At 39.0% G+C, this 14,103-nt stretch overlaps 1 protein-coding gene across 3 annotated transcripts in view; it reads right to left on the reverse strand.

Moving 5' to 3' along the window:
* The window catches only part of BBS9 (Bardet-Biedl syndrome 9), a 350,821-nt gene that overhangs the window by 252,942 nt on the left and 83,776 nt on the right, over positions 1-14,103 (reverse strand). For all 3 annotated transcript variants that reach the window (XM_053661722.1, XM_053661721.1, XM_053661724.1), the window contains exons 6-9: positions 13,388-13,562; positions 6,544-6,628; positions 3,027-3,210; positions 2,256-2,385 (exon numbers count right to left, since the gene is read on the reverse strand). In XM_053661722.1, coding sequence (XP_053517697.1) covers positions 2,256-2,385; positions 3,027-3,210; positions 6,544-6,628; positions 13,388-13,562 — 574 coding nt within the window. The remainder of the gene's footprint in view (positions 1-2,255; positions 2,386-3,026; positions 3,211-6,543; positions 6,629-13,387; positions 13,563-14,103) is intronic.

The following is a 14,103-nucleotide window of genomic DNA, read 5'->3' on the forward strand; positions in this document are numbered from 1 at the left end:
CCCAAACATTACTTCACAATTTTGCAGCAGAGCAACTCAAGAGGGCATCTTGGGAGAGGAGCTGCGTCATCCATGCCCTCTTACTGTGCCTGTAGTTCCCTGGGAGGCTGGAGGGGTTATTCCTGTGTCTGAAGGCCCTGGGTGCTCATGAAGCCAGATCACAGAGGGCTTCCGTCTGTAGCCTGTAGCATGCCCCCCAAGCAAGGCTGTTACCCTGTCCCTAAGAGCCTTGAAACCTGGCGTTGACTTGGCCTTCTTGTGGATGGAAGTCCTTTCAGGCATCCCTCTGCAGAAGAGGAAGGTTTCATCCACACTGAGTATTTGCTCTGGTAAATAATTTTCCTCCACAGTCAGCTTATCTAGAACTTCCAAAAATTCTTCAGCTGCCTTCACGTGAGCATTCGCAGACTTAGCACTCACTCGTACATTATGGTATGAACATTAATTTTTTCAATTCTCAAACCTTTTTTTTCACTTTAAATATTTTTTTCAATTATAGCTCACATATAATATTAGTTTCAGGTGCACAACTGAGTGGTTAGACGTTATACAACTTATTATGTGATTATCCTGAAAAATCCAGTACCCACCTGCTACCATACATAGCTTGAATAACGATTCTTGATACGTTTAAACCACCCAGAGCTAGCATGAAATGCAACACTGTAGTCGGGTCCAGCCTCATTTTCCAACACTGCAAACACTTTTGCTCTGCCCGTGGTCAGCTTGGTGCTGAAAGGAACACACGTCTGTGTCTGGTCGTCAGAAGATTCTCCATGTCTAACAGAGATCCTTCGTCAATCTCTGTTAATCTTGCTGCCTTCAGTGAAGCAGATCCTTTTACAGCTTCTGTCACTGGTTCTTATTCTTCAAGTTCGTAACTATGGTGAAGGGGGACAAGCCTGACTGGCAATCAGTAACCATCGCTGATTTTCCACCTTCTTAGTTCTTAATTCTGTTTCCAGGCCAGTCGCTTGACATGGTCTCTTACTAGCAACATTAGCAGTGGGTTTTGTATGTTTAGGAACCATGATGGACAAAATAACATAAAATTAAATCCAACACAACAGAAAATGGTATAATTAAGAGACTCGGTAATCATGAGTATGTGAGGCTGTTGCTGAAGTAATACAGCATACTGTTATACAGCAAACTATTTTTCAAAGCAGAAAGACTACACTAAAATAACAAAGAAAAGTGTAATATAATAAATACATAAACCAGTAACATTTTCATTTATTATCATTGTCAAGTATTATGTACTGTACATAACTGTATGAGCTATACTTTTATACAACTGGCAGGTCAATAGATTTGCTCACACCAGCATCACCACAAACACATGAGTGGTATGTTGTTCTAACTGTGACAACAGCTTCATCACCACGAGGCTATGCAAATTCTTCAGCCCCATCATAATTTTATGGGACCATCGTTGTTGGCCAACATGCCTTTACAGGATGTATAACATTCAAGCTCCTAATTTGGAGGGATAAGTTGTACTGATCAGATACTATAGATGCCATTGAAGAATTCTATGTATATTTTATAAATGTTCAATAGCACGACATAATAAGCAAAACTGAATAAATCTGGGAATCCATGACACTTTATAGAAAGTGTGTTTCTATACATTTACCAAGATTTTCAATTCCTAAACATAATCTGAGTTCTTGCCTTTTATATTGACAAGCTATAAAAATACAAACTTCCTATCACCTTTCTCTCATTTCTGATAAATTTTGCAAATTTAATATCAAGACATAAATTTTGCCTTTCACTGTAAATGCAAAGTGCCCTATTTAATATCTAAACTGTCTCACACATGTCTTCATTAGCAATTTCACTGCACTGGACACAGGTCTAACACACATCTGAAGCGTAATAGTCTCACAGTCCAACAACAAGGTATCTCTCAATGACAAGCATCAAATGCTTACAGAAATTCTTTTCTATTTTGAAAAAAAATCTACCAGGCAAGCTATTTTCTTGAAAACTTTAACTCACAAAGGATATCTCACTAGAAATACTAAGTAAAAATGATCAGTGGTTCAAATTAAGAATGTTTACATTTCTCTTTTTTAATGACAGTTATGTTTTAAATTATTTCTACCACTGACACTCGCACTGCAGTGCCACTTTTTTAGCAAAGTTCATTTTTCAGTAACATCACTCGCCATTGTTCCATAAAACTTCTTGAGAATCCCTTGGCTAGGATTCTCTTTTTTAACAAGAATGTTAACCGAGTCACTTACTGTAGAGAGCCCACTCTCACAGCCACAGGGACGTGGGGGAGCTGCGTGGCCCACTTCAGTGTCACGTCCTGAAAAACATGCAGCATGCAGTGATGGTTTCCAATCAGAGTGTTTACTGTCCCTTCAGAAACTGGAGGTTGAAGACAGAAAAGGAGGATAATGAGAAAATTGTCATTTGTAACAGTATATTATATTCCTTTTAGGGGATTTATGATACAAGCTAATTATAATGTCTTGATGTTGAAGTGTAAAGATTTTAAGTAATAAGACATGATTTTTCAACTCCAAACTAACATTTAAAAGAAAAAAATTAAAGACTTGGAAACCATAACCAAAGAGTGGCCAACATTTTTGCATTTCATCTAGCAAGCATGAATTTTATTAATATTTAACACAGTTAAGCTAGTGATTTACTGGGCATTCACTACAGAAAAGTCATTGTATTAGGCACTACTATGCTCCATTCTGCCCATAAAAAAGTGTGATGTTCTCTTGGAAGCATCCTGAACAGCCACATTTTGGAAAGCATTAATGTATGCCTCAGGCCCATTCTACAAATCATTTCATACAAAGTAAAATGACCAACAAACCCAAATGTGTACTTTATATCAAAGTTCTATTAAAACTTTAAAAGTTGAAATTTCCATTACATGCTCAGTATAAAACTATCTTCCTAGAGGTTTAAAATGTACTATGTGAGTTTGCCTTTTTCTGATGTATATAACATAGCTTTGCCATATGGAAAAGATCAAAGGAAACCTTTCTACACACCTGAGCAGTATGGGAGAAAACAACTTGGGCTATAATCAAGTTTCTTCATGAACTGAATCTGTCCATTATCCTTCAGGCAAAAAAAGTTTCTTTCACCAAGAACAAAAACAGAAGATGCTGACTGATTGAAAGACATAATACTTATATCAAGGGCTTGTTCTCCAATGTTTAAAGTCCAATCTACCTGCAAAGGAAAACCTAAGATCAATTTAGTTGCTAAAAAACAGAACACTTTCATATCAGTACTATTAAGAAATTTCTGACTTCTGGGCAAGATGGAGGGGTAGGTAGATACACTTTGCCTCCTCATACAACCAAAATAAAAACGACAATAAATTTAAAACCAAAAAGTAACCAGAATTTCCAGAAAATCAAACTATATGGAAATCCGATAATGAAGGAGTCAAGCAAGAAACATTCATCCAGACCGGTAGGAGGGGCGCAGATGGGCAACAGGGGTGGAGAAGATGTGCGACAAGGTGGCATCTGGAGGACCATGTAGAGAGAGGTAGCGGCTGTGGTCCCACATTCACATGCAGATAAACCAGGAAGAACAACTGGGGAGCAAGACAGATCGCAAAACCTAGGGTTCCTGTGTAGGGAAATAAAGCCTCAAGACCTCTGACTGAAAAAGCCTATGGGGATTGCGAGGGCAGGAGAAACTCCCAGCCTCACAGGAGAGCCTGTTGGAGAGACCCAGGGTTCTAGAATGTACACAAGCCCACCCACTCAGGAACCAGCACCAGAAGGGCCCAATTTGCTTGTGGGTAGTGGGGGAAGTGACTGAAAGCCGGCAGAGAGCCAAACAAGTGGCATTGTTCCCTCTGGTATCCCTCCCCCACATAGAGCACCACAGCACATCGATATGGGTTGCCCCACCCTGGCAAATACCTAAGGCTCCACCCCTTACTATGTAACAGGTATGCCCAGACAAAGAAATATGGCCCAAATGAAAGAACAGATCAAAGCTTCAGAAAAAATACAACTAAGCGATGAAGAGATAGCCAACCTATCAGATGCAGAGTTCAAAACACTGGTAATCAGGATGCTCCCAGAAATGGTGGAGTATGGTCACAAAACAGAGGAAAAAGTGAAGGCTATGCAAAGTGAAATAAGGAAAAATGTACAGGGAACCAACAGTGAAGGGAAGGAAACTGGGACTCAAATCAATGGTGTGGACCAGAAGTAAGAAATAAACATTCAACCAGAACAGAATGAAGAAATGAGAATTCAAAAAAATGAGGAGAGGCTTAGGAACCTCAGGGACAATTTTAAATGTTCCAACATCCCATCATAGGGGTGCCAGAAGGAGAAGAGGAAGAGCAAGAAATTGAAAACTTATTTGAAAACATAATGAAGGAGAAATTCCCTAATCTGGCAAAGAAAACAGACTTCCACGAAGTCCAGGAAGCTCAGAGAGTCCCGAGGAAGTTGGACCCAAAGAGGAACACACCACGGCACAACATAATTACATTACCCAAGATTAAACATAAGGAGAGAATCTTAAAAACAACAACAGAAAAAGAGACAGTTACTTACAAAGGAATTCACATAAAACTATTGGCTGATTTCTCAAAAGAAACCTTGCAGGCAAGAAGGGGCTGGAAAGAAGTATTCAAAGTCATGAAAGGCAAAGACCTACATCCAAGATTATGCTCTCCAGCAAAGCTATTATTTAGAATGGAAGGGCAGACAAAGTGCTTCCCAGGCAAGTTAAAGTTAAAGTAGTTCATCATCACCAAGCCCTTATTATATGAAATGTTAAAGGGACTTATCTAAGAAAAAGAAGATGATCAAAAATATGAACATTAAAATGACATCAAACTCACAACTATCAACGACTGAACCTAAAAAAAACAAAAACAAAAACAAAAACAAACTATGCAAACAACTAAAACAGGAATAGAATCACAGAAATGGAGTTCACATGGAGGGCTATCAGTGGGGAGGGGTCCGGGGGATAATGAGGGGAAAGGTAAAGGAAATAAGAAGTGTAAATGGTGGGTACAAAATAGACAGGGGGAAGTTAAGAATAGTATATGAAATGGAGAAGCCAAAGAACTTATACATATGACCCATGGACATGAATGGTGACAAGGGCATGCAGGGTGGAAGGGAATAAAGAGGAGAAAAAATAAGGCAACTATAATAGCATAATCAATAAAATACACTTTTAAAAAAGAAAAGACAACTTTCTGAATTGGAGAAGATATTCACCAATGACACATTCAACAAGGAGTTAAAATCCAAAATTTATAAAGAACTCACATAACTTAACATCAAAACACAAAAGATCCACTTAAACAGTGGGCAGAGAACCTGAATAGACATTTTCCCAAGAAGACATACGAATGGCCAACACATATATGAAAAGCTCACATCACTAATCATCACAGAAGTGCAAATTAATACCAAAATGAGATATCATCTCACACCTGTCAGAATGGCTACCACTAATAAATCAATAAAACACAAGTGTTGGCAAGGATGTGGAGAAAAGGGAACCTTGGTCCACTGTTGATGAGACTGCAAATTGGTGTGGCCAACATGGAAAAAAGTTTGGAGGTTCCTTAAAAAATTAAACTACCTAATGACTCAGAAATTCCAGTTCTGGGTATTTGTTCAAAAAAATCCAAAACACTAATGTGAAAAGATATATATACCCCCTATGTTCATTACAGAATTATTTACAACAGCCAAAATATGGAAGCAACCTAAGTGCCCACTGATAGATGAGTGGATAAAGAAAATGTGGCACAGATATACAATGGAATATTACTCAGAGATAAAGAGTGAAATCTTACCATTTGTGACAACATGGATGGACCTAGATGGTATTATACTAAGTGAAATAAATCAGAAAGAGAAATAAAAATATCATATCATTGCACTTATATGTGGGATCTAAAGAATAAAAGAAATAAAACAAATAGACTCATAGATACAGATGTTTTCCAGATGGGAGAGGGGCTGCGCTGCTGGGTAGAAGGGGTTAAGAACTACAAATTGGCAGTTACAAGACAGTCACGAGGATGTAAAGTGTAGGACAGGAAATACAGTCAACAACATTGTAATAACTATGTGTGGTGCCACATAGGTACTAGACTTATGGGGTTGGCTAGGGGGAGATCACTTTGTAAATTACATAAACGTCTAACCACTATGCTATACACCTGGAACTAATATAAAATAATCTTGAATGTCAACAATAATTGAAAAATTAAAAATTAATTTAAAAAATAGAAAATAAAGCCCTGGCTGGTGTGGTTCAGTGGATTGAGCATGGGCTGCAAAACAAAGTGTTGCCAGTTCAATTCCCAGTCAGGGCACAAGTCTGGGCTATGGGCCAGTTCCCTAGTACAGAGCACATGAGAGGCAAACACACAGTAATGTTTTTCTCTCTCTTTTTCTCCTTTCATCTCCCCCTCTCTAAAAATAAATAAATAAAATCTTTAAAATATAGAAAAATAAATGTAACATTACTGAAATTTTTATATACTAAAAAAAATGGCCTTACAACAAGTCTTTTTCCAGAACCAAGTTTCTGCTGTTCGGTCTCCTGTCTCTTATCTGCATCTGTTGCAAAAGCAAGTACTTGGTACCTGTAAAAAAAGATATGGAATAATGAAAAGGGACTTTATAATAAAAAAGTATAAATTAGTTTAAACTTTAAATGCATATTATCTCAATAAAGCTGATTGAGAAGATAAAGCCCTTAATCTATAAACCTTATGAACCACTTTTACCTTGGTTTTAAAAATTGTAAAATTTAGGACTGAATTCTCACAGAATGATACTCTGATTATGTAAGACTATTTACATAGTAAGACTATGTAAAACTGTCATGATCAAGAAATGATAACCATGTGTCCCAAAACCCAATACTGAGAAAATAGTTATGCCAACTATCAAAGCATTTCCATTAAAATTTTGTGTGACAAATAGCAACACTCAAGAAAGATCTAGTACCAAAACACCAAACAGAAAGAAATGTAAACGATGCTAAGTAGCCAGATGTGGCAGAAATTACTAACACATAGCGGGGAGCTCAGAAGCCTGGAGTCTAAGCCCCAGCTAAATCACTTACTAGTTCAGTGGATTCTGGAAAATTAAACACTCTGTGTCTTACCTTCCCCATGAATAAAATGGGAAGAACAACCTCTAACTCAAGCATTGTTAAAAGAATTAAAAAATAATGGAGTGCCTAGTACAGTATCTGGTATGTTTTAGGTGCTGAAGCATTCATTGATAGATTAACCGAAAGATAAAGGTTTATATAAGCAGAGAGATCAATAACTTAGTAGTTTATCTAGTATGTAATAAGTTCTCAATAATGGCTATTATTACTTTTTACAAGTATTTTACAGCTTTTCTTTCAATAGTAACACTTAGCTCAAACCATTACTTAAAATAACTTGTAAATGTCATTCACTCTAGAAATGACTGATTTAGACAGAAAGTTTAAATTTGCTTGTTTCCCATTAATTAGTGATGTTAGAGTAATAATCCTACTGTCAGTGAAGAACCTTAAGGCTTATAGATTCCCTTCCCTCCTATTGAGGCACAACTCTTTGCATTGTTCTTTCACAGTTAAGAGGAAAATCAGTAAAAGCTCTATTATGACACCTCATGTTGTCTGAGAAAAAGATGTCCAATCGTGCAAACATCTGGGACCTGAATGAAGGTGATGTGCCATCACAGGTAGCTAAGCACTGAAGCATGCACTGGTATTCAAATATCATACACCAGCTCTTACACCATCCTCTCACAATCAGGAATACTTCATTTGTAAAAAGCCTCCAATTTCAGGTGGAGGCAGAATGACTGTGCATGAAGATAGATTCTGCAAGGCATTCACAAAAATCAGGTTTATAGTTAATATGAAAGTTTAATGTACACAAACTCCACTCATTCAGAAAACACACAGCAGGGGTCTAATACAAGCACTGACTGACAAAGGAAAAAACTACATGGTCTATAACCACCAGGACCTCCCAAAGTGGCAGAGATTCACGTACAAATAAGTGTAACTTAGAATGCACTGTGCTAACAGAAGGTATGCACACAGTACCAAGGGAACAAGGTGGCAGAAACAGAAATGGAAGTGGAAGAATATATATGTTCTTGGTCTAGGTTCAGGAAGAGAACACTACATTTTAAAGAATGAGTGAAAACTCATCGTGCTGGTAAGGAGGTAAAGGTGTTATGGCAAAGCAAACACCGCATGCAAAGGCATGCAGCAGTCAGAGACATGAAAGGCCGTGACAGGAGTTTAAGAGAGAGGCATGGCAGGGAGGACTGAGTCACGGGCAATGAGACCAACAGGCAGAAGGGTGAGGAGCTCAGCCTTGTAAAACCCTGCTAAAAAAAATCCCATAGGCAGCTGCAGCAAACGTCTCCATACCAACTGAGACTGACTTTCAAAAGTGCCAAATAATTAGGCCTCACATTCCAACCTCCAAATAGGATTGTTTTACTCTTCTCAGTTCATGGTAAGAGAAAGAGTGTGCACTGGTGACTAGAACATGAGCCCAGAGCTGGTCCTGCTGAGGATCTAACCCTAGGCAACTAATTACCTAGATGGTTAATTTCCTGCAGACACCAACCTACCAGAGGACGATAGAGATATTAATGAGATCATTGCAAAAATCCAAAGCTTTTGAGTTGTTTGAAGCTTCTTATATAACTACAAAGAGTTCTTATTTCATCTGAGGAAGAAGTGAGCCCCTAAAGTGGCCTCATTAACATCAAAACAGCAAGCAGAGACACAGCCAAAACTGACTGCAGGTTTCCAAGTCCAGATCATTTCTCTCCCTGGAAGGTGACCCAGAAGAGTATTTTATTACTAAACAGAGCTGACAGTAAATGTAGATGATGACAAACCTACAGCGGCACCTATTTTATGGTTCTTCTCTAAATCCTCTTAACTGCAACCAATAATGTACATGGTAATCTATTTCCAAAACCAAAGAATTCCAAGCACAGTAAGAAATTCTAAAATGAAGAAAACTCGTGGATATTTTTTTCTTACCAGGCAAGTGCTCAGTGATATAAGCTAAAGAACATGCTTCCCTTGCTGAGACTGCTGAGGAACAGTGTGGCCCAATGCAATAAGATTTCGTGAAAGACTGTTATACGTGGTTCTCACATACAAATCGGAGAAGGAGCAATCACAAATGCAGCAGGTCCAGGCGAACGGCGGCACTTTCTAGCTCAATAACCGCAAATGTTTAATGGGTCCTGTGGAGCACCAGTGACAAACTCGACCACGTAATTTAGTGCTCTTCTGTGTCACATCGTAAAAACAGCAGCAAGGAGCTAAAATATAGACTGAGGTGTCATGGAGTACAAAAGGAAACCCTCCAAAATCATTTATTTTCTAATGAAACAGCTGGCACCTCAAAGGACAGCAGGCTATTTTGGACCCTTGATATTTAAACTGGGGGAATTCTACTAGAAACGGAGGCTCTGGACACAGAGCCTCACATTGTTCCCTTCCCAACTGCAGCCAAAACATCCTCGAGTGTGCCAGAGAGAAGCAATGACTCCTTTTCATTGAAAGACGCCAGTAACAAAAGAGAAACATTCCTCACAAACTTTGCACCTTCATGAAGATCTTCTTAAACACCTACTTTCAGGCAGGTGCAGTGCTGGGCACTTTAGGAGATAGAAAACCCCTGCCATCAAGGATCATTTAACTCAGTTGAGAAGAAAAAGAAGCAAATATGTAGTATCAATGAAAGCATGAACAGAACTTGTGGAAAACATGAAAAACTACTCTGAATTGAGGAGGAGGTGGTATGGCTTAGACCCAGGTCACGGAAGACCTGAAGAAGCAGGGAGGCTTTTTTGCCATTTGCAGAGAAGGAAGGGAGGGCATTTCAGAAAGAGAACAGCCTGAGCAAGAGAGGAGAAAGAGAAAAAGTGGACGTACAGGGAGAACCCCTGATATTTCCATTTGACAAGAGGCTAAGACTGGCAAAGAACATACTCTTCCTTTTTAAATGCTGTCAATTAAATTTGACAAATGTATTTTTCAAAATATAAATTTAAAGCCTATTGTCTATTTACAATGTACTGGGAGCCACTATAAGGGTGCAGGGAAAGTGTAGGGCACAAAGGAGAAAAATAAAACTCATGGCAAATACATACACTTCTTCGAGGAGCCTCCCTACATTCAACTCTTATTTAAAGGAGCCCCCTGCAGGCCTCCTCAGTACCTGGTGCACAGTTCTGCTGCAGCCTGGATCACAACAAACTGAAAATGCCAACTGATTTGCCACCTCCCCCTCTTGCTTACATACCACTTAAGGACAAGAGACAGGTCTCATTTAACTTTATATTTCCTGTACTTATACACAGTGTGTGGCACATAGAAGCCTCTTGAAAAATGTTTTCTAAATGAAAGACTGAACAAACAAACCAAATTATTCCATCAGTAAGCAGATATTTAAGACAGATTCTGCTCTCAGGAACCTGATAATGCAAGTCTGGGACGTTACACACAGTATAAGAAGGCAATATATGATACTGTGCAAAAATCACTTTACTAGGCAAAAAAAAAATCTGTCTAGGAGGTAAAAAAAAAAAAGAGGGATAGTTGAACCAGTTAACTTTAAAAGTCTATTCCAAATCTGAAAGTCAACGTGACAGAGATAAAATGAAACTGGATTATAGAGAGCACTAAATGTCAATATAAGAAAGTTTGGATTTTTTAATGAGAAACAAAAATTCTGGCTTAAAGCGTGTTTTAAAAAGACAGCTATAGCCCTGGCTGATGTGGTGCAGTAGGTTGGGAGCACCATCCCACAGCCAAAACATTGTGGGTTTGATTCTCAGTCAGGGCACATGCCTGGGTTGCAGGTTTGACACCCCCCATCCAGACGCATACAGGAGGCATTCCATTGATGTTTCTCTTTCACATTGGTGTTTCTCTCTCTCCCTCCCTCTCCCTCTAAAAGCAATGAAAAAACGTCCTCAGGTGAGGATAAAAAATATTTTAAGATAGCTACAAGAATGACCCTAAAATCTACAGGCAAAAAAATCAGAAGTCTAAGTGAAAAATAAAGGCCTCAGTGCCAATGGAAATGGGAAGTAAGGGTTGAATAAGAGGAAAAAAAGGTACAAAGGTCAGGATTTACTGACTCAATAACTCTGACAAGGGAAGAAAAAGAGAATAAAAAATGATTCTAAGGTTTGATAAATATGGCCAAAAGAATAGTGGTACAGAAGCTACCCCTCCAAAAAAGGCCAACGAATTCCTTACTTCAAAAGAAAAACAACTCTCAATGTGTGTCCCCGATTTAGAATCCTACCTGTGTGTTTACAATGACAATTTCTGGGACATTTCCAAAAACTACTAAATCAAAACCTAGGGTATTGGGGACTGGGAATCTGCAAATGAGCATTTGATACCAGGCTTCCCACACTGAAGTCGGAGACCCACGGACTCCCCTAGTTTCTATCTGAACATAACCGAGCTTGTTTTAAAGTAATTAAACATCGGTATCAAAAACAAAAATGAATTCTGTCCAAAAAGCCTTTTGTACTAACTGATTGCATTCTATTAACTGATTATAAATATGTTTAGTGAAGCTTCAAAAGAACCTCCAGTTTCCACGCTTTCTCCCATCCCAAACTGCACCCATGATTATTGTTCAATTTTATCTATTAAACTTGAAAGCACAGGTAAATACAACACACTATTTAATATAATAAACCCTCCTGACTGTCACCATTGCATAATAATCACATAACCCATGCAGTTTTACCATTATCAAAGACCCACATGATGGATCAAGTGGTGAATTCTTTAGTCCCAAACGGAGATGAATTTAACAGACTGGCAGGCTGAATCACCGCAGTTAAAACAGTGTGAGCTTCGATGGGATTAAATTTACCCATTAAGGGAACCTACACATCGCTTCCTCGTCCAATCGCTCCTGGGGTTATTACCGAGTTAATTCCTATGCACATATTTCAAAGAGTAGGTCATGGAGCACACAGATCTCTGCGCTGTGACCCCTGTCTAGCACTGCCAGTATCACTGCTTGGCAGGAGTTGAGACACAGCACTGGGTGGAAAGCTGAAAAGCAGATCTCCTCAATACTACTTGGGTTTTGACAGGTTTGAATGCATTATACAGATACTTTTCTCAACCTCTCAAGATAACTATAATATTTTATTTATTACAGTAGCAGTGCCACAATTCATTCATCTCCTTTGGACAAGGGCCACAGGAGTGATGGCAGGAAGGTGACATAATGATGCACTGCCTCCACCAGTTAACTTCTTGGTCACAAACACTGGCCTGTTTTCAGGGTTCTGGATCCTAGGTGCCCTGACAGTAATTCCCAGAAGCTGGGTTGCCATGTTCGAAGGGAAAACTGCATCACCTTGCGATAAATGCAGTAGTGAAACCTGAAGACAAAAACGCACAGCTGTTGCCTGATGGATTTATATTTTCTTCCTGTGCTGGGAAAAACACGAGGCCAAAAATAATACTGAAAACCTATAATGAAGTGTTGCGTAGACGTTTAAAGTTCTAACTGTTGCCATCAGTAAGATAACAACAAAAAAAGTTACTGAAGATACTGTAAGTCCCCAAGTCCATTTCTTTCCCAGCATGGACTTCTTTCTTTTCCCCATTCTCCCTTCCAACATAAAACACAGCCTCCAAAATCTCAAAACATTAATTTTTATTGAACTGTAGCTGATAGAGGAGAAAAAAATTCTCTCTCTAAACACAAGTCACCAAAATCAGTCAGGATTTCTAGTAAAAAATATAAACTGCTTTCACAGGGCCATCTTCGTACTTCACTTCTATTATCACCATTCTTTTACGAACATTTGTAACAATGCTTGTATGTCTGCCAGCCTTCCTATGTATACATACATCTTTTTTATATAAAATAATTCCACATACGTATCTTCATATTGGGTTTTCACTGACCCTGTGTTTTATTATTTATAATTCCAGGAACAGTATCAATAATTGTTGAACATTTTCTATAGGGTGGCCACTTGACACCATATCATCCTCATAAAAAAACTTGTCAAATAGCTGTTATTATCCACTTTGCAGCCAGAACACTGGCCACCCAACTGCTGGGAACAGCAAAATCATGGTTCCAGTCCAGGTCCACCTCTCTGCAAACCCCCCTCTCAGCCTCTGCACCGGACCGCCTTCCAAATATCTTACCACACATAAATGATACCTCTATGTCACCAAAAGTACATTTTATTTTAAGGGAGGGGGCTCTTCTGTATTTGTGATATTGAAGCTCTTTGTGGAAAAGACCTAATCAGCAATGTACGCACCAAAAAAACCACGATTTCAAAGGCTGGACATCCAAACTTACTTGTAACTTTCCACGTGCCGGCAGGAAGAGACGGTAATGAAGGAATCTGTCCGGGAACTGTAGGCAAGAGGGCCGGGCAGAAGAGAACCGGGGAGGAACCTCCCAAAAGCATAGCTCTCCTGCTCGAACACCATCAGGATCCCATCCATGGACTGGATGCAAATCAAATCTCGACCTGAAGAAGAAGAAGAGAAAATTAGGTGACCTACTCTTAAATATTTATCACTCTCCGTCACAGATATGTCATAAGTTTATTTTTTCCCCGAGGGGGAAAAGAAGCAGTTCAAACTTTCAATTACAAACTGATGAAGCTATCAGACTGTATATATACACTTCTCCATTTTAAAGGATTCAGATGCCTATATTTTTAAGTACAATTACTCTCATTTATTGTATGTTAAAATCCCTAGCTCCAGATAATCCTCTATAACAATCAGGACTCTTTGCAAAATATCATTTTCCCCCAAATCAGAAATACAACGACCACTCTGCACATGGCTAATTTCTTCAGAAAACACCAGCCTAATACTTTGCAGTGACTTGGGCGCCAGGCAAACCCAGCACGCCAAATCCACAGACGTGGATGAGGCGCCAGTTTTACTCCAGTCACAGTATTAAACACTGTTGGGAGTGAAAAAATACATATGTGGGCAAAAATACTAATAATCAGGGCCAAGATGGACACACTGTGCCTCCTCGCACAACCAAAGTGGGGA

Source organism: Artibeus jamaicensis, unplaced genomic scaffold, assembly GCF_021234435.1.
Source record: "Artibeus jamaicensis isolate MK-2021 breed Jamaican fruit bat unplaced genomic scaffold, CSHL_Jam_final contig_1016, whole genome shotgun sequence".
NCBI classification, from domain to species: Eukaryota; Metazoa; Chordata; class Mammalia; order Chiroptera; family Phyllostomidae; genus Artibeus; species Artibeus jamaicensis.